At 42.3% G+C, this 20,292-nt stretch overlaps 1 protein-coding gene across 5 annotated transcripts in view; it reads left to right on the top strand.

The window, feature by feature from the left end:
- BIN2 (bridging integrator 2) overlaps positions 1 to 20,292 on the top strand; it is a 63,002-nt gene that overhangs the window by 21,910 nt on the left and 20,800 nt on the right. For 3 of the 5 annotated variants that reach the window (XM_075591631.1, XM_075591629.1, XM_075591633.1), the window contains exons 2-6: positions 4,839 to 4,919; positions 12,240 to 12,294; positions 12,920 to 13,014; positions 16,209 to 16,304; positions 19,235 to 19,342. In XM_075591631.1, the coding sequence (XP_075447746.1) occupies positions 4,839 to 4,919; positions 12,240 to 12,294; positions 12,920 to 13,014; positions 16,209 to 16,304; positions 19,235 to 19,342 (435 nt within the window). The remainder of the gene's footprint in view (positions 1 to 4,838; positions 4,920 to 12,239; positions 12,295 to 12,919; positions 13,015 to 16,208; positions 16,305 to 19,234; positions 19,343 to 20,292) is intronic. The other 2 variants (XM_075591632.1, XM_075591630.1) reach the window with 2 other exon arrangements.

Genomic DNA, 20,292 nt, shown 5'->3' with positions numbered 1-20,292 from the left:
CAAGTATGGTTTGTTTGGAAGGGTTGCCAGGAGAAAGCCTCTTCTCTTTAAAAAGAACATGGCAGCACGGCTTAGGTTTGCAAAGTTGCATCTGAACAAACCACAAGACTTCTGGAACAATGTCCTTTGGACAGAAGAGACCAAAGTGGAGATGTTTGGCCACAATGCACAGCGCCACATTTGGCAAAAACCAAACACAGCATATCAGCACAAACACCTCATACCAACTGTCAAGCACGGTGGTGGAGGGGTGATGATTATACGCTTCCCTTTGCCCACTGGCAAGACCAGCCGTATGTTAAAGACTAGGTTCATAGAACATCGCAGCAAAATTAATGGGAAGAAGATACCGTATTAATTACACACTGAACAGAATACAAACATACTGTGGCCTCATTGAAAATAATGGGGATTGAACAAATGCAAAAATCATTTCTAGGCTCTGAAAAAGATAAATCCTTACTGCAAAGGGAAGCGTTCTGGAATTTACTCTGGACACAGTCTTCCCTAGAGGACTTAATGATTTTTTGTCCCTGAATTGCTTCCTAGATAGCCGTTGATAGGAAAATAGATATGTTTTTTTCACCCACAGAACATCAAATTTTATCATTGCTGCTGCTGTTGATCTCCCCATCATTTTGAGCACCTAGTAAGATTACAGGTAACCTCTTAAGAACAAGAAACAAACGTCGTAAGAAAAATAAATAAGCCTTCCATATTTTAATAGTTTAATGTTTTTCATTCATTGGGATATAGTGGCACTGTATATATTATCTCACTGACGATTCCTTTTCCCTCCCACTATGTGATGACCATACTCCTCATCTACGGTGATCCAAAGGTATGCCTGGATCTGCACCCCCCATACATCCAATTTAGGATACCAGAGGGAAACACAGCAATGCGCTATAATACTGCGGATGCGCGAAGAAACGGACAGACGGCAACAATCAGATGTGAAGAGAGGGGACCGGATCCACCCACGATGACGTCAACCAGTCTCGCGAGATGTCGGGACCAATCAGGAGCCACATGAAGGAAGAACAAATAGAATGACAACAGTGCGACCGGATGATGCGCAATAATAATGCGCATGCGCGAAGCAACAGGCAGAGGACCTGAGCTACCTATGATGACGTCAACCGATCTCGCGAGATGTCGGGACCAATCAGGAGCAACATCAGATGAAGGACCACCATGATGACGTCAGCGCAACCAGATTGTGAATGGACACACCTGTAATGTGGAGGCCTAACGAGTCAGCTGGAGATCAACGTGGGATAATTGGGGCGTGATTATTTTAAGTTTATTCACATATTTATTGGCTATTTATACTGGATCTTTTTCAATTCTCTACATGCCAGTCACTTGAAAAAGTCCTCTTAGAAGGACGAAACGTCGTACTTTGGCGCTGTTATGATACATTAAAAATTATTTTTGGAAATCCGTTTGTGCCCTGGATCATCATTTTTCCACCTCTTTTGTGCCAGCCTTTGGCTGGTGAAAAGAAATGGTGTGCCATTTTTGGGCCTATCGTACGACTTTTTATTCACTGACTTTATGGGTTATAAAAAGCCATTGTAGCGCAATACTGCACTGTTATCACTGCTTTGTGAATAGCAGAGCAGGCATTTGTCGCACTTAAAGGGCATTTATCGCACTTAAAACCACTTATCACTGCTTTATGAATAGGCCCCTAAGGGGCTTGTGCTAATAGCCTTCATAACCCACTTCATAACCTATGAATCAAGCTTTTTTTATCAGTTACCGGCCAAAAAAAGCTACAGTACAGCTATTCAGAAAGCCTCAAAGTGGGCGGCAAAAGCATTTTATCGCCGTTTTTGGCTCTGGTCCAAACTCGCCACCAGGTGTGCCACAATAAGCCCCTTATTTTTGGAAAATCATGCAATTCTAGTAGAGATTTTATCCCAAATCCTCTCGCCAGAAAAAGTTGGCGTGAAGCTGGTGAGAAGGTGGCGAGACAGGGACTTAGAAAAAAAAGCATTTTTCCTGCATCGGATTGAACGCCAATGGTGGGTGTTTAGGCCTTCAATTAAAGAAATAAACAAGCACCTAAACACCACAAGAATAAAAGAACTAAAAAGCGTCAACTACACATGAATAAAATTATTCATACACCAAGACAGCAAAAGAATTGCATAACGGGCCTGTATCTCGGGAATCAGAGGGTCCCCAGACCTGAAATCAATGCGGTTTTGCTCCAAGACCCCCTACTCACGTACACTAGTATTAAAATTGTTAGTAAAACCCTGCGATCGCTGGTGAGGTATGTGCAGGGAGAGGAGACTCTCTTTGTGCAGCTCTCTATGCAGCTGGGCCAGATAGCTGTAGATCGCCCGTGTGAGAACTTTTGAGAGAAGTTATATCACATCGCTGCTCCTCGTAAGTTTTGGTCATTTTGCTATCCCATTGTGACGGTGAGGGGGTAACCAGGCTTTATAATAAAGGTTAAGCTCACTTGGTTGCCCCTGAACTGTGTTTTGGGGGTCCTAGAGTGTCAGCTCTTGGACCCGTGTATTGTGCATGCATTACTGTACCATGTAAAAAAATATGGTTGTGAAAAAAGAGAACAAATAAGTGACTAGCGCTAATGAACAAACTGAAAATATAGTGTGATCTTACACACTAATGGTGAGACCATAAACTTATACATATAAGTGAGGCTGCCTAGAAAAATATATAATGAACCCAAACAGATTACCTATAACACACATACAGAAAAACAAATAATCTGGCGCCAAAAACAACAATGTGATAAATCCAAAGTGAATGATTAGATCTGACCACGTATAAATGTCCAGTCGCGATAAGCTGAGGACCTCCAATGGTATCTTGAAAGTTCTCTCACACTATGTGGGAAAAAACATATACACCAATCATAGTGTACAACTGTAAAACTAAAAAATATTAATAACACTACACAGACAAGACCTAACAAACTAACAAAAAACAAACAATCACAAAACAAAACTGCACCTAATTACTGAGCAAAAAGCTAATTTAATAAAAAATATATGCAAATATAGCACACACACGGGTAAAGGACTGATACAGTATCTGACTGCTCCGGAGGGTCAAAATTGAAATCCTACTTACGACAATCAGGATAAAGATGAGCATTCAAAAAGATATCTGAATCACTGCCGACGGACTCCACACATAGATGGTTACAAGCAGGATCAGCGACGCCGTCATAGATTACACCAGCGTCAGCACCACTGGTCCGTTTGCGGTCAAAGGGCCGCCGCAAACACCCCCGGATCCGGCTCTGCCGCTCTGTCAACTTGTCCTTTACAGACTTTATTTAAATCAGGAAAGTCAGTGTTTCAACCCCAAACTCCCAGTAAGTGTATTTTTTCTTCTGTCTATTGTAATTCAATGTGTGTTTGCCTGTTTCTACAGCATAAATTACAATGTATTTTACTTATTGGCTTTGCTCAGTGATATGATCCCGGTTTTAAATGTGTAAGTACCTGTCCCCCGTGACACGCATGTCTTCAGAGTCTTACTGAATACCGTGATAACTACACTGACAAAACTGACCGCGTAACAGGCCAAGCGAGACATTTTATAAAGGCTACTAGCATAGGCCCCTAAGGCTACTGTGGGGTTTCTCTTTCTTCATTAACTCTGGAAGTCTCTCCACACATTGCAAAAACATGTCAATGATTGTGGGTTGCAATGGTAAATATCTGACAAATGTTTGACCAAAAGATCATTTCTTTGTCCTCCGAAGTCTACTAACATGACAAAAGCATTGGCCATACAATCTATCTCTTAGCAGATGTTTGAATCACCCATGTCTCGAGACATTAGATACTTACTGAAATAACATATGTGGAGGTCTAAACAGAGCACTGGAGCTCCTAAAATCCTTGAAAATACCTAGAAAGTTGTTTCCTTTGTTACAATGGGGGCCAAAATGCCAGCAGGAACAGCTCCAAGTCAGTCACCTCTGTAGGTGCCAAATTTTGGGCAAGGGAAGAGTCTCAATGACACTGATTACAGCCATATACAGTATGAGATATTTGTATCCTATGACTTATATAGTCTCTCCTTTCTTTCCCTCGGAGAGTGAATTTACTAGGAATCTTTTTTGACCCTTCGGGGATCTTTTTTGTATATTTATTACTGTTTTCCTTTATGCACCTCGTCGGGATTTATTGAAACGTTACCAGTACCGGTATTTAGGTTTAGCTGTATGGTTACCATGTAGTGCTTTAGTGCTTTTTAGTGCTTTAGAATAAGGAGACATTTGTGATGGTGAGTAGAGCGGATGACTGCTTTGATGATGCAGTTTTTATTATTATTGATCCATATACTTTTTTTTATATATATTTGTAAATAATAATGTACAAACTGTTTTGCAGGAACTGTTTACACTGCCTACCACTTTAACTTCCAGACGCTGCTTTATGATTAAACCCTGATCACTGCAAATTTGGAATCGTTGCATTCTTTTCATATATGGGAATTGTGTTTTCTTGCAGATTGGTGGTGAATACTTTTTGCCTGTTTTTGCAGAAAGACTAAAAGAAGAACGATCTGTATTGAAATAGCTATTAAATAAACCTCTTTAGTGCTGAAAACACCCACAGTGCATTGACATGTCACTTGATTCAAAACGGATGGAATGGAATAGTAGCATCATTGTTACATGACAAAAAAGAATTCATCAATACCTCATTAGCGCTATTCTACATCACCCCTTTTTTTTCTTCCATCATTGTTACATAATGACATGTTATATAGAACCACTACTGTCATTATCACAGCTTAAAATGGAAATCATTAATCGGATCTTAACTTTTTTCTAGGTTCTTCAAAAACTGGGAAGAACCATTGAGACTAAAGATGAGATGTTTGAGCAATGCGCTTACAATTTCAACCGGCAGCAGGTAATGCAGTAAATCACAGGCAGAGTGACGTATAAAACATATGGCCAAGTGAATGTCTCTGATATGATGCATGTACGTTGGTATATATCATTATCTAACATGCCATCGATACTTCTTCCATGTTCTAAGCTTAACTGTATTTTTGTGTTCAATAGGAACAATGTCACTCACTACATTCGTAGTCCACTTTTTAGGGTTCTCGTAGATCTGGCCCAAAACAGTGGTTTCATAGCAGATAATCTGTTAAAACGATCATTGAGATACCTTTGAATTGCAAACACCATGTCCAGTACTCATCAATGTTTGTTAGAGTGCAGATCTATTTGTGCTGTAAAAGTCCACAAAAGTGGCTGCACTAAACACAAAATGTTCAACAACCAATGGCTCTAATCCATCCAGGACTCCTCCTGTCGCAGAGATCCAGAGGAACTTACTGGACTTCCTCTGGAATGGATGGTGAAGCATTGGGTCTCTGCAGGTGTTGCGTCTCTCCCACTGTGATAAGGCAGACAGGGAGTGGTGTGTATCTGCTCCAAGATACACACATTCATCCTCCAATGCCTGCAGAGATACCTGTTCGCAGATCTGCCTCTGCAATGATGCCAGTGGTATTTTCACCTGCTGCATAATATGGGGTATGACCAGCAACTCTTTAAGATAAAGCCTGAGGGGTTAGGTACTGTAGGAACCTTTTGGTGCTGCCGGCATACTACAGGGATCTACTAAATGGGTGGACTCCACTTGATCCATGTCTGGTTTTGCGCCCCGGTCCTGCTTTTGTTGAAGCTTGCTCTTACTTGGCTGCTCCGGCTATCTTGGTTCCTGGCAACCTCCTTTAAGGCCTCGTTCAGGGTGCCAACTGCAGGACTCGGAGGGAGGGCGTGAGGGAGGCAGTGCTGCAGTTTGCTGGGCGATCTGTGTTTATCCCCCAGCAGACTTTTCAGCGTTGGGGAGGGGGCGGGGTTACACACAGCAGGGTAAGTATCCAAGTTGCAGTCATGAAATCATTCTGAAGAATGATTTCATTGGCTGCCCAGGTCCCTGTGACGCTGCTGCAGCTCCAAAAAACGAAATTTTCGTTTATTGAAACTGTAGTCAGCTTCAACTCCTGGCTTCGGAGACAGGGCGGTTGCTACCCTGACAACCAGTATTCAAATTGAATACTTTGTTTCTCACGGCAGCATGCACGGCAGCACGCACGGCAGCACGCCCTCCCTCCGAAGCCAGCACCCTGAACGGGGCCTAAGGCTGTGCTTCCTACAGGAAGTTGCCGAGCAAAGTTCTTGTTCCTGCTGCAGTCCCATCTTTGTTGCTACATATTCCCTGGCCTTTTTGCCTCTGGAATCCCCCGTTGCCTACCTCAGTCTATGACCCAGACTCTGCACCTTTACCACCTACCTTGAACTCAGCCTGTGACCCCACCTCTGCCATCTGCCTTGATCCTTAGCCTGCAACCCAATTTAACTGTAACTGGACTCTGTCCCTTGGCTCTGGTCGGTGAATATATACCAATTCCTTAACCCTGCAGATCCGCTTCCTGATCTCAGACGAGCACCGTTATATTTTGCTTGGCCCAATAAAATGGACCCTGCTGAGGTAGGGAGGGCCGTTTCTCTCCAAGGACATCTAATCGGAGATCACGAGAAACATCTCATCCAGCAAAAACCAGAACAGGGAGCAAAACCAGACACGGATCCAGACAAATCCTCACACTTAAGGCCTGGAGTCTGATCTCTGTGACAAGGAAAGGAAAGGCGTGGTGGGAGGTGATTTCCTTGCTGAGCGCCTGCTGCTAAATCCGTCAGCAGGGGCTCGAATGTTGGAGTCTCCCAGTATCCACCCTGACTAATCCTGGTGTGAATGACCAATCAGGGATCTTTTGGACAAGAGGCGATGAGACTGGTTAGAGGCAGAGGTGCTCGTGCACCATATGGGTCTGCCCTCTGCCACATGCCGTCTAATCCAGGAGATAAATGACACCATTTCCCCTGGCTCACGCACCTTCATTAAGGGGGTATTGCAGACCGGAGAGCCAGAGCCCACCATTTTTCCCTACCTCTTCGGATCTTTGCATGGAAACTAAACCGCTGCAGCCCCCTCAGCCACTTCCTGGCCCCAACCCCAGTAGGTTGAAGGACATGTCCCCGGTATGTTTCTGTGGTGTAGAATAAAGTCTCAGAATCTTGAATGGTTACTGCAATCTATGATGGGTAAAGCATTCTTCTCTGAATTCATGTACAGTTGTGTGAAAAAGAAAGTACACCCTCTTTGAATTCTATGGTTTTACATATCAGGACATAATAACAATCATCTGTTCCTCAGCAGGTCTTAAAATTAGGTAAATACAACCTCAGATGAACAACAACACAACATATTACACCATGTCATGATTTAACAAAAATAAAGCCAAAATGGAGAAGCCATGTGTGAAAAACTAAGTACACCCTTACTGCTTCCATAGGAATTAAGATGCTAAGTAGCAGACAGGTGCTGCTAATCAAATGCCCTTGATTAATTGATCATCAGCAAGTGTGACCACCTCTATCAAAGCGGAAGTTTTAGCAGTTTGCTGGTCTGGAGCTTTCAGGTGTGTGTTAACAAAATGCCAAGGAGGAAAGACATCAGCAATGATCTTAGAGAAGCAATTGTTGCTGCCCATCAATCTGGGAAGAGTTATAAGGCCATTTCCAAACAATTTAAAGTCCATCATTCTACAGTGAGAAAGATTATTCAACCGTGGAAAACATTCAAGACAGTTGCCAATCTTCCCAGGAGTGGACGTCCCAGCAAATTCACCCCAAGGTCAGACCGTGCAATGCTCAGAGAAATTACAAAGAAAACAAGTTACATCTCAGACTCTACAGGCCTCTGTTAGCATGTTAAATGTTAAAGTTCATGACAGTACAATTAGAAAAAGACTGAACAAGTATGGTTTGTTAGGAAGGGTTGCCAGGAGAAAGCCTATTCTCTCTAAAAAGAACATGGCAGCATGGCTTAGGCTTGCAAAGTTGCATCTGAACAAACCACAAGACTTCTGGAACAATGTCCTTTGGACAGACGAGACAAAGTGGAGATGTTTGGCCATAATGCACAGCGCCACGTTTGGCGAAAACCAAACACAGCATATCAGCCCAAACACCTCATACCAACTGTCAAGCACGGTGTTGGTGGGGTGATGATTTGGGCTTGTATTGCAGCCACTGGACCAGGGTACCTTGCAGTCATTGACTCAACCATGAACTCCTCTGTATACCAAAGTATTCTAGAGTCAAATGTGAGGCCATCTGTCCGACAGCTAAAGCTTGTCCGAAATTGGGTCATGCAACAGGACAATGATCCCAAGCACACCAGCAAATCTACTACAGAATGGCTGAAAAAGAAAAGAATCAAGGTGTTGCAATGGCCCAGTCAAAGTCCAGACCTCAACCTGATTGAAATGCTGTGGCTGGACCTTAAGAGAGCTGTGCATAAACAGATGCCCGCAAACCTCAATGAACTGAAGCAACGTTGTAAAGAAGAGTGGGCCAAAATTCCTCCACAACGATGTGAGAGACTGATAAAGTCATACAGAAAACAATTACTTCAAGTTATTTCTGCTAGAGGTGGTTCTACAAGCTATTGAATCATAATTAGTTTTTCACACATGGCTCCTTAATTTTGGCTTTATTTTTGTTAAATAAATCATGACACGGTGTAATATGTCATGTGTTGTTGTTCATCTGAGGCTGTATTTACCTAATTTTAAGAACTGCTAAGGAACAGATGATTGTTATTATGTCCTGATATGTAAACCCATGGAATTCAAAGAGGGTGTGCTTTCTTTTTCACACAACTGTATGTGAAAAAGAAATATACTTTATTCCCCTTTCACCTACTTTCAGGGTCTGCTATTCTCAGAACCTGCTATAACTAGTTTCTTCTTATCTAACCATAAGGCTTTTTCTACTGGATCCTACTTATCAGTGGAAAAGCCCACCTTCTAACTGTGTGAAACTATACAAAACACTGAAATCTTCTGCCTGCGTACAGAGAGCTTTTGCAGAGGAACAGCTTATGGTTCTGTTCCTACTTGAATAAACAGTCTCTGTATAATGTTCTCCTAAAACAAGGGTGAAGCCTCATTTCATCCACAGTGGCATTTCGAGGAAGAGACTGTACTATCTTGTGCTCCATATAGAGCACTACTTTGCCCTTGTTGCCTGCCCTGATACTATCTAGAGGTGGTGCTACCAGCTCACGCGAACAAGAGAATCTGAGTTTCAGAATCCTCCATGGTGCAATCAGCATGAGAGGCTACTTGGAACAATCACATATTATATTTATTTTAGTTGCGCCAGACTGCAACCCCTCTAAATGCATTTTCCCCGTCCCATGCCACCTATTTATTTTCGGGTGCCCAGTGTCACAGAAGAATAAGCCAGGGGACTTCCTCACCAATTTGCTCTTGGCATTACCCAAGCTGGTTATTTACAAGACCAGGAAGCAGTGTTTGGAAGGGTAAGTCCCAATGAACATTGTGGCATGTTCCGGGCACTAGTGCACTCCTGTATCCAGGCAGACCACACCCACAAAAGAAAAGATTGTTTCCCGGCGCTTACTTAATCCTAATATGTGTAGAATATATATATATAAATAAATATAATGGTGACTTTATAATATAGTGAACTGTGATCAATTAATAAAATTAAATTAAAATTGTGACATATAAACTTCACACCACCCAGTGCATGTGATAATTGAAAAGCGACTCAAAAAACCCCTAGAAAGACTGTTCTTTAGTCTGGTGAATCCAAGTATTCTTCAAATGGTCAGGGGAGCACCAGTGTTCACATCGGAGTCATGGAAAAAACAATAAAAGACAACATGGTGTGGTACAATTTCAACCAGAATGATGTAAGTAAGTGTTAGATATTACACCCACACTTTCCTCCTTCTCTTTCCTCCTTCTTATTAAAGCAGTACAGAGACGCTTCTCTCTCTGATTAGAGCTGTGGATCAAGAACTTCTCACATGGAACCCCTTTTAGTAATAGAATCCTTCCCATCCATTGTATGTATCCAAAAAATAAAGAAATACCAATTGCGCAGTATATCTCAATAATTATATTCAAAGATAGAACATTAAAAGCACATATGGCTGTACACTCACATTTTGTACATTACATCTATTCGTGGTACGAAATACCGACTCCTCTCAGTCAGTGTTTGGCCGGTACACACCCTGTGAAGCTTACTTCCGCGTCTCGGCTCTCATCTACGTCACTTCCGGTTGGGTGAAGTTGAGGGCGGAAGGGCTGTGTAGAGGAATCCCCAGAGGACCAGATTTGCACCGAGCTCATGATTGGACCATATGGAATTAAGTTCCCAATGCCCATAAACAAATTTGCATAGCTCGGGGCAAATCTGGTCCCCATGGCGATGCCACACAGCTGTAAATAATAATCATCAATGAAATAAAAATAGTTATTTTCCAAAATGAACATAATGGACTTCAAAATAAATTCAACTTGCTCCTCAAGTAAAGTTTCATCACTTCTGTATAGATATAGGAGCATTCATATAACAAACTGCCATTTTTTAACAAATGTTTACAGTCAATGTTCATTTCAAATGTATTAACAATATACTTTTTCCCTTGTTGTCTTTTCTAGGAGTATAGAGTAGGAATATTAGATAGAAATATTTGTAGTAAATATGTGATTAGTCAATTATATGACTCTAATTTTTAATTTTTCAATTGTTTGTGTTTTATTAAAATATTGCTATTCATGTACACTTTCATTTAAAAGTATTTCGGACCACTACTATGGATGGAGTAGTGAGTGTAAATTCATTTTCCATTATATAAACTCATTGTCAATTTTCATGTAATAAATTTCAATCGATTGCTTAATTGAGCCAATTAGTACCATCATGCCTATAAATAGTGGGGTGAGGAGTAAAGCAAATTAGATTCCTGAAGAAGTCGTAACGACGAAACGCGTTGAATTAGAGTGCTTTTGTGACGCGAAGTCCTGACAGCCGGGGATTCCTCTACACAGCCCTTCCGCCCTCAACTTCACCCAACCGGAAGTGACGTAGATGAGAGCCGAGACGCGGAAGTAAGCTTCACAGCGTGTGTACCGGCCAAACACTGACTGAGAGGAGTCGGTATTTCGTACCACGAATAGATGTAATGTACAAAATGTGAGTGTACATCCATATGTGCTTTTAATGTTCTATCTTTGAATATAATTATTGAGATATACTGCGCAATTGGTATTTCTTTATTTTTTGGATACATACAATGGATGGGAAGGATTCTATTACTAAAAGGGATTCCATGTGAGAAGTTCCTGATCCACAGCTCTAATCAGAGAGAGAAGCGTCTCTGTACTGCTTTAATAAGAAGGAGGAAAGTGTGGGTGTAATATCTAACACTTACTTACATCATTCTGGTTGAAATTGTACCACACCATGTTGTCTTTTATTGTTTTTTCCATGACTCCGATGTGAACACTGGTGCTCCCCTGACCATTTGAAGAATACTTAGACTACACCCACGCCAAGTGAACTGCAATGGATTCAGCGTATGCCTTCCAGTGGACGTCAGGTGGGATGCTCGGCTCGGTAATCCCCCATTTTGATTCTTTTACTCTTACATTCCTTTTTTGCTGCACATTTATTTTTCAGTGCACTAGTTTTATTTGCTTGTTTGTCTGGTTATTTATTTTCTCATTTGGTTCCAGGACCAATTAGATTGTCCGGCTTTAGAGAAACAGCATTCAGTTTTAACCAGTTAAAATAGGCCTATCAAAGAAGCAGGAAGAGTAAAACAGGGCCATAGAGAGAGTCGTGTTCAGAATGCCTCTTTTGTTGTCAATTTTAGAGCTACTATGTATCTAGCTCAGTGGTTTTCAACTTTTTTTTAGTTAAGGAATCCTATAATTATATTGTGAAATTCTGTGGAACCGCAACTCCCTTTACTAGTGTGTCTGAGATCAGATGCATTTTAAGGAACCCCAACCCTCTCTACTAGCACGTCTGAGATCGGATGCATTGTAAGGAACCTCAACCATCACGAATAGCGTGTCTGAGATCAGATGCATTGTAAATTCTTCTGTGTTTGGTACAATTCTCAAATTACCTGAAAACTGCAGGGAACCCTTTATGGATGCCTGGGGAACCCCTGTTGAAAAACACTAATCTAGCTTAATAAATACCCCAAAAACATTTTCATCAAGTCACTCTTTCTACAATACAGTTGCCTACTAAAGACTCAAATATCCAGGAAGCCAAATACTCAGGAATAGAAAAAAAAAACGTGTCCCCTTTTTTTCAGAATGAAGGGAATAAATTATACAAGGATTTGAAGGCAGTCTTCAGTGCTGTGAAAGGTAGGACAATCCATACCCAAACTGTGTTTTAGTAATGTTACTACCATTTCAAACAAAAACACATCAATTACAAACATTTTAAATCAACAATTAAGTGTCAGAACCCTTTACATTCCATCAAATATAAAAGGCGTTTATAATAAAATAGATAAGAAATTAAAAGTGGCAGGTAATAATTTTGACCTAATATGTAAATAAACGATTAATCAGTAACATTACTTTGGCATTTTGACCCGTACTGTATTTACTAAGCAGTGTTAAGCTATAAGGCACAGTAATGAGCTGTTTGTGCCTTACCACATAGTAAATACAGTATGATTTTAAATGGTGCTATCTGTCATGCCTCCTTTCGAATTCCCATGGAAACCTTTGTTCTATTGTTTGCTGCTCCAGGTATTCCAGACACAACAGAAATGAGTTCACCTATTCTTCATTTAGGGGGTAATAATTTGCTGAAAATAACAGATAATATTAAGTGTTTACCTATACTATCATATATTTTCAATTCTAGGAAGGGTTAATGAAAGAGTAAACAGCACGATCTGCACTGCCCATACTCATGGTGCATTTACTGGTATTTGGAAGAATACCAACAATTTCATGTATCCAATTGTTTTTTTTCCAGCAATGCACGAAAGTTCCAAGAGATTATCAGAAACACTGCAAGAAATTTACAGACCAGAATGGGATGGATATAATGATCTAGAAGCAATTGTAGAGGTAAAGTATTAGAAACCACTTTTTGGTACAACCCAATATATATGATATGTTTTATGTAGGTATTTATTTATATAGTGTGCACAAAGTACACATCACTTTACAAAATACACATTATAGGGAATTTGAAAACAATAAGTGGAACATAAGGAAAGAGAATCCCTGTTCAGCAGAGCTTACAATTGAAGTGGTATGTTGGGCGACTAGCAAATACTGGTGCGATAGCCCTGTCCTTTTTTTGCACACGACTAATGCATTTACCAGGGCAGTTGCTCCCACTAGCGGTGCTGGTTGTGCCCAACTGCAAGTGCCAGCGGGAGCAATAACGGTGGCTACATCTGTACTTAGGCAGAGAGGGTCCCTTTTATATCCACTAAACCGTGTATTTGGTTTGTATCACAACCAGCCTAACAATACGGAATTAGTGACCACGCGCAAAATGATATGTCCAAAAAGATTTATCAGCTGTCTTTGAGTGGCATGTTTAGATTTCTATTTTATTATTAGAAAAACTAAAAATGACATGCCCACCGGGTGCTCATCATCTGCTTGTCACTACAGACACTAGACAAGCATGTCATCTGCTTGTCTGCAGCTTAGCCACATTAAGGTGAATGAAGCATGCCAACACACTCGTGTATTGTATCTATGCTGAATTCCTTGTCCAAATTTTGATCAAGTACTACTAGTGCAGGCAAGACTGTAAAAGGTAAAGCATTACAACAATGTAGCAGGATATATGTGTGTAATGCTTTATCTTTCATAAGTCTTGCATGCACCTAACTATAGAGTTACGCCCACCCAGACCCTGAAATGGGGGGCAGTGGGCAGGGAAGGCGAGAGGCCAATTTATGGGAGGGAAAATTTTCTTATACAGACGAGACCACGACTATTCTAAAGCTTGCCTTAAACTAGCCGGGTTACATTCTGGATATGTGCTGGGCTAGTTTAAGGCAAGTTTAAGGCATTTCTGCATTAACTAATGACCCATAGGATTAACACAGCAAGGGTCCCTGGCAGTCCCATTCAATTTGAATGGGACTGCCAGGGACCCCCGCTGTTAATCTGATGGGCCATTAATCAATGCAGAAATGCTGGGGCTAGTTTAAGGCAAGTTTAAGGCATGTATCCAGAATATACCTGGGTCTTTTTGGCGATTGCCACTGGTTTGTGTTAGAATAGTCGCAGTCTCTGCTGTATACTTCCATATAGATGAGCCTATAGTCCACATGGGAAGATGTAAAGATGGTAGTCTTTAGACAGGAAGCGCCTCACAGGGCTGAGGAAGGATATAAATCACCGACCTGAACCATGAGATTGAGTCCTGAATTGAGAATAGAGTAGTCGGGGTGGTCACAGGGGGTCACAGGCTGGAATCAAGGCTGTGTGGAAACGAACAAGAATGCAGGAGTCTGACAGGAACAAACTGGAACCATGCTCTGACAGCTTCCTAGAGGAAGTCCTGCCCTTTTATAGGCAGGGTGCCAGTAACCCAGATGGCCAATGTAGCTTCAGTGTGGGCACAAGTGAGGAAGGATGCCAGGGAACAACATGGTCGTGGGAACTTGGGTGTGGGCGCTGACTGCACCAAGGCCTCATAGAAAATACCTGTGATCACACCTGAGAAACGTGAAAATCGAAATATTTAAAATATATTCAAATAATTGAGATGAGCATATTTCCCAGGTATCACAGGTGTGTTTGTCAGAGATGGATACTTTTTTCTATTATTAGCATTAATCAATCAATTGGCAATCTGGATGCCGATACAACCAGTCCATTAGGGGTTTGTATAAGGAGTTAGAAGTCAGTTCAATGTAATATTTCTAAAGGCTCGACAATAAATAAGCCAACAAAGCTTTGTTTCAGTGTAAAATGTATTCTGCCTCTCACAAGCAGGGAAATCACAGGATGGAAAAAGTGGTTACAGAGAAATATATGAAAGCAGTCAAACATATACACTACTCGTTGCTATCTGATTATCATCAACATGCATTTGGGCAACAACTCCTAATCAATATTATAATTTCAGTAGTATCACTAGAGTTTATTCTTGTTTTTTCTATGGCCGTGTCCATACTCCTGCCTCTCATGCTGAGGCACGCTCACGCTGTGCCTGGCCAGCACAAGCAGGAGCTTTTGTCTGGCCTGGCTGGTGAGGCAGTGAGCGCGCTTGCAAGGCGGCCGGAAGGCGGGGCGGTACTTGGGACACTCCCCCCCGCTGGCAGCAGTCTCTTCCCCGTCCCATTGGGACACTTCTTCTCTTCCCCCCCCCCCCATGCAACAACTCACCCCGCTCCCGTCCACATCTCTCCCCCTGCTCCACTCACCTCTCCTCATTGGTTGCTTTGGAGGTCACGTGAGCGGACTCAGCGCTCAATCTAAAATGTCACTGTCGGGTGAGAGTCAGCACGCTTCCGCACGCCTGCGGAAGCGTGTGCGAGCCCCTGCTAAAGCCGCTCTCATTGCGGCTGCAGTGGCTCACTGTCGAGCGTCTAAGCGCTGACCATGCCCGTGGCCTGAGACACTAATTGTCTGGTCCAACCAAAATATATTACCCATCTTCTCCTTGCTTTTACCAGCCTCTCAGCTCTGTTCAAAGCCTCATATTTGTTTTCATTCAACTCGTCCTACTGAAAGATATTTCTACAGACGCGAGGGCCCTCTGAAAATGTGAGAATACTAGAGTATAAGCTCTTTTGCAATTAGAAATTATTAATACTGATCTAAAGCAATCACTACAATACTAAAGCACAGCATACACACATATATATACATATATATATATATATATATATATATATATATATGTATATATATATATATATATATATAATATTCAGTATGTGCTGTCAGTCAGTGAACTCTCTCCTATCCCCAGTGTTCGTCTGCTATTTCCCAGTGTGGAAGTATAGAAGTAAATGAGCCTTCTCATCTCTCTCTCTCTCTATCTCTCTCCTGAAATAATGTGATGTTAACCCTATGCAAATTAGGTTAATTACTGACATTTTTTTGCATATATTTACTGTAATGAATAAGGCGTTACAGTGTTATAGATAACGTCATGCTATTATCTGTTTTACACAAAAAACAAGGGTTGAGGTAAATAACAAATCAATTGTGAAAAACCTTAGAAATATCTAGAACAGGCAACTCCATACTACTGTCTTTTTTTATAAGTGGTCTCTCTTTTACAGAATAATGACCTTCTGTGGAATGATTATGAGGAGAAGCTGTCAGACCAGGCTGTGCGAATCATGGACAATTATATGTCTCAATTCCCTGAAATGAAGGTGCAGTCTTAGCCATTCTCTTACTTTTTCTTATGTAATATGTATTATTCTACTGAACCTCTAACTCATTGGTGGGCAACAGGCGGCTTCATCTGCAGACCCCAACCTCTGCCCTCTCTTTCCGGCAGCCTGCAGGTTGGCCCTGGAAGCCCGCTCTCCCTCTGACTGTTGCGGAGAGAGCAGGGAGCTGAGATTCTCCCCGCTCCCTCCAGTCGGCTGTTTTATGACAACATGCCCATGAATAGTGTGCCGCTCCTCTCCTGTGCTCAACACTTGTTCTGAGGGTATGAACAGGAGAGGTGTATTATTAATGAGCGCACTGGCAGTAAGCAGCTTACTGAGAGGGGAAAGGGGGGCAAGGAAGCTCTCGTACCCACCGCTGCCACAACCCTGCTCCTGGTGCAGTGGGAAGAGAGAGGTACAGTCACCAATCTCACCCACTCCCTCCCCATGTCAGTTACTCCTTTCCCATGTCTCCCACACACTCCTCCATGTTACTCACTCTCCCATTGTCACACCCCCCTCAAGTCACTCTCTATCCCCCACGCCTCCCTCAATGTCACCAAATCCCTCTATGTAATCCACCTAATTTTACCTAATCACTCCTTGTCACTTTCTCTTCACCCGCATGTCACTCTCTTTGCCCCCATGTCACCTATTCCCCCCCATGCTATCCATTTCACCCCATATTATCCATTCCTCATGTCACTTGTGCCCTGCATCATTTAGGTTTTATGTTTTAAGATTATGCTATGGTTTCATGTTTTTCCCCCATTTTCGCAGCGTTCCCTGAATGCTATGAGGGCTTTTAATGTACAGTATAAGAAGCTCATCTAGAGGCAAAGGGGTTACACTTACAGTATATTTTCTGATTGGCCCAAGGTTTATGGGAAACAGTGGTAAATCAACTGTATGGTATACCTTGTTTCTCTATATAAACCAGATTTAAATTATGTCACAGTAGTTGGTAATTGTGGTTACATTTTATACTAAGGTTGCAAAACTGAAGCTGAACATCCACCATGACAATTTGTTTGTTAGCTGTCCTAATTATTGACTCTACTGATGCAGTAGGTCAGTGGCGCACAAACTATTTCTGCTGCGCCCCCTCGGCCTCTTCACCTCCGGTGGTTCGGCCCTCCCCCTTACATCGCGTCACATCACGTGACCCGCGGCGTCATTTGATGCGTGTGACATCACGGCACATGCCAATGTGGTGTCATTTGATGCCGCATTGCCATGGACACGAGTCCTGACGCCGGCAGAGACAAGGTACTACGTTTAGAGTTGCAGGGGCCTCACGCGATCCCCCGGCATTTAATGCCTTGGGGGAAGAGTGCGGGGCCCCTGCAACACTGCGCTCCCCCAGAAAAATCTTGCGCACCGCTACAGTAGGCAATGAATAGAGCATTACATATAGAGTAACATAGCTTTCAATCTATCTTGTTGTACTTGGTAAACAGAGATATTAAAGCACCAATCCCTAAAGCTCATTTTTCCTTACACATTTTTTACCCTATTTTGTTGTTGCTTTGCCTTCACGTAACATAGATATAGCGCCCTGTGACATAGCAATGGTCTTAAGACAGATAAAGAATGGTCTTAATGCAGTTTCTGGCATCAAAACACTGCGAGACAGACACTTATTATATACACTGCAGTTTCACGCTTGTACATGTAACCCCCTTTCCCTATGCCTATGGGAATCCACAGGCGATAACGCGTGCTGCTATTACCTGTGAGGCTCACAGAAGGCCAAAGCCTCCGCTTCTGGGGAGCTATATCTCGCGGTGCAGCGCCTCCACCTATGAGGCTCCCAGCGTAGGCGGGATTTACTCCTCATAGGAACCAAAAACACTATCACAACTGGGTATATATATATACATATATATATATATTCTTTACTGGTTCTCCAGTATGGTCAATGCAACAATAACACATGGAAATGCAATAACAATAATAACCATAAGGATAATAACACTGAGGGTAACAATCCCCAAAAGAACTGATGGTGCTCTGGCACCTAGAACCCTGGTGTCCGCAGAACAGACCCACCCCAAAGAGTGAGGTAGCGCTATCCCATGAAGTGTAGGTGCACGTTGGTTCCTTCCTGGTCAATGGTCCTGACCAGGGAACACTTGGTAGCAGAGTTGGATCAGGTCCCATGCAGCGGGGCCTCCAATATAAATCCCCTCACGCCTTACAGGTGGTGGTCATATGCGGTCTCGTCCGAAGGTCGCTGAGTGGACGTCTGTCAGACAGCGTGGTTGCGTGGGTTGCAGTTCTAATTGGGTGGGTCCCTATCTAGGGCCTTCCCTACAATACTGCACTAAATAGTGATCGGGGCCTAACTGGGGCCTAAGGGTAAAGTTCGGGCCTAGTCCAGGGGCTTACTTGCTCCCTGGATGCATCCGTCCTCCTTGCTGGCTCCCTCAGGACTAAAGCTATTCCCCCTGCCCCACTGAGAATATCTGTTACCCAAAATGGCCGCACACTCCTCTTTGGCTGGGACGGCGAATGTGACCTATTCCCACCCCGGGGCTTCTGGGAGTTGTAGTCCCTATTCATTACATGTGGAGCCATTCAAAGATGGCCGCCGCAACTCTCCCTTGGTCCGACGGGGCCTCGAGGATCACTCCGGGGCACCAGCGGGCCGATGCAGGGCAGCTCCTCCGTCCTCTTGGCAGTTAAAGGGGGAACTCGCTACATACAGTATTTGCAACAGGATTCAAATCAGGTTGTTTAAAAAAAAAATTGAGTCCAATTTCTTCCTGGGGAGAAAAAAGAATATATCTCCAACTTGTAGTTAAAACATGATTGCACAAACTACAGAATGGCTAATCTATGTCCAAGGGCAATTTGAGCACTCCATTCTTATTAATATCTCCCCTACTATGTAACCTTGCACTCCCAATATGCAACTTACTCAGGAGAGAATTGCCAAACGTGGGAGAAAAATGGTGGACTATGACAGTGCCAGACATCACCTGGAGGCTCTTCAGAATGCCAAGAAGAAAGAAGAGGCAAAAGTCACCAAGGTAATAGCAGTGCTGATTAACCTTATCTGTTAAGTGTAAGCAGAGAATTCAGAAACGTCTAGTTAAATAGGCATAGACACTCCCATAGAGACATAACTTCCACCCACCCCAAATAAATATAAAAGGGTACATCAGATGTGGGCACAATTGATCTTTATTTACAAACTATTAATAGAAGCAGGTTCCCAGAATAAAGCCCAACATGAAACTTCAAGAGAGAAGGAGCTGGATTCTGAAGTTCCAATAGAGAAGTGGCTTTGGATCTGGACTTTATCTTCAGTTCTTTAAGAATCCTTGAAATAAAATGTTTATTTAAATGGTATTACACACATGTCAGATTACATGCGGTATTCTTGGGTTTCTCAGAACTTTTCAAGAGAAATTGTGGAAGCAGCGGCTCTGAGACACATCTGATGGGACTGTCCCTTACTTAAACTATTTTGGTCGGCTGTTTTAAGAACAATAAATTATATCACCAGCATCTCTGTACCTAAAGATCATTGGACCCCACAGGTAAATAGGGACAGTATACAAAATCACTCCCTTAAAAATCATTAGCATTTTATTTTATTGTCGGTGCACTATCATCTTCATTTTCTTTTAAAGAAACAAGTAACCCCTTCAGTTGAAACCGGGAAGTCTTGAATCTGGGAGGTTATGACTGAAAAAACTAACCAATTTGGGGCGGTTTGGTCTCCATGGGTGAATTATAATAGCAGATAAGGACAATCTTGAACATAGTCAGGAGGGATCCATGCTACTACTGTACATTGTTTACCGTATGAGTACTAAGGTGATATTGTTGCAAAGGGGGTCGAGTTTTAGATTTATAATGGTCTCTCATAAAACTTACCACATGATACCAACTCTTTAAGGTAATTGGTTACACTTCTGTTAATGCATTTTATTGTAGTTTCTAAAATACTCTCTATTTGATTATATTCAATGCA

The sequence above is a fragment of the Ascaphus truei genome, chromosome 3, assembly GCF_040206685.1.
Source record: "Ascaphus truei isolate aAscTru1 chromosome 3, aAscTru1.hap1, whole genome shotgun sequence".
Lineage (NCBI taxonomy): Eukaryota > Metazoa > Chordata > Amphibia > Anura > Ascaphidae > Ascaphus > Ascaphus truei.
The sequence above is the reverse complement of the archived record's forward strand: the minus strand, read 5'-3'. Positions and strand labels throughout refer to the sequence as shown.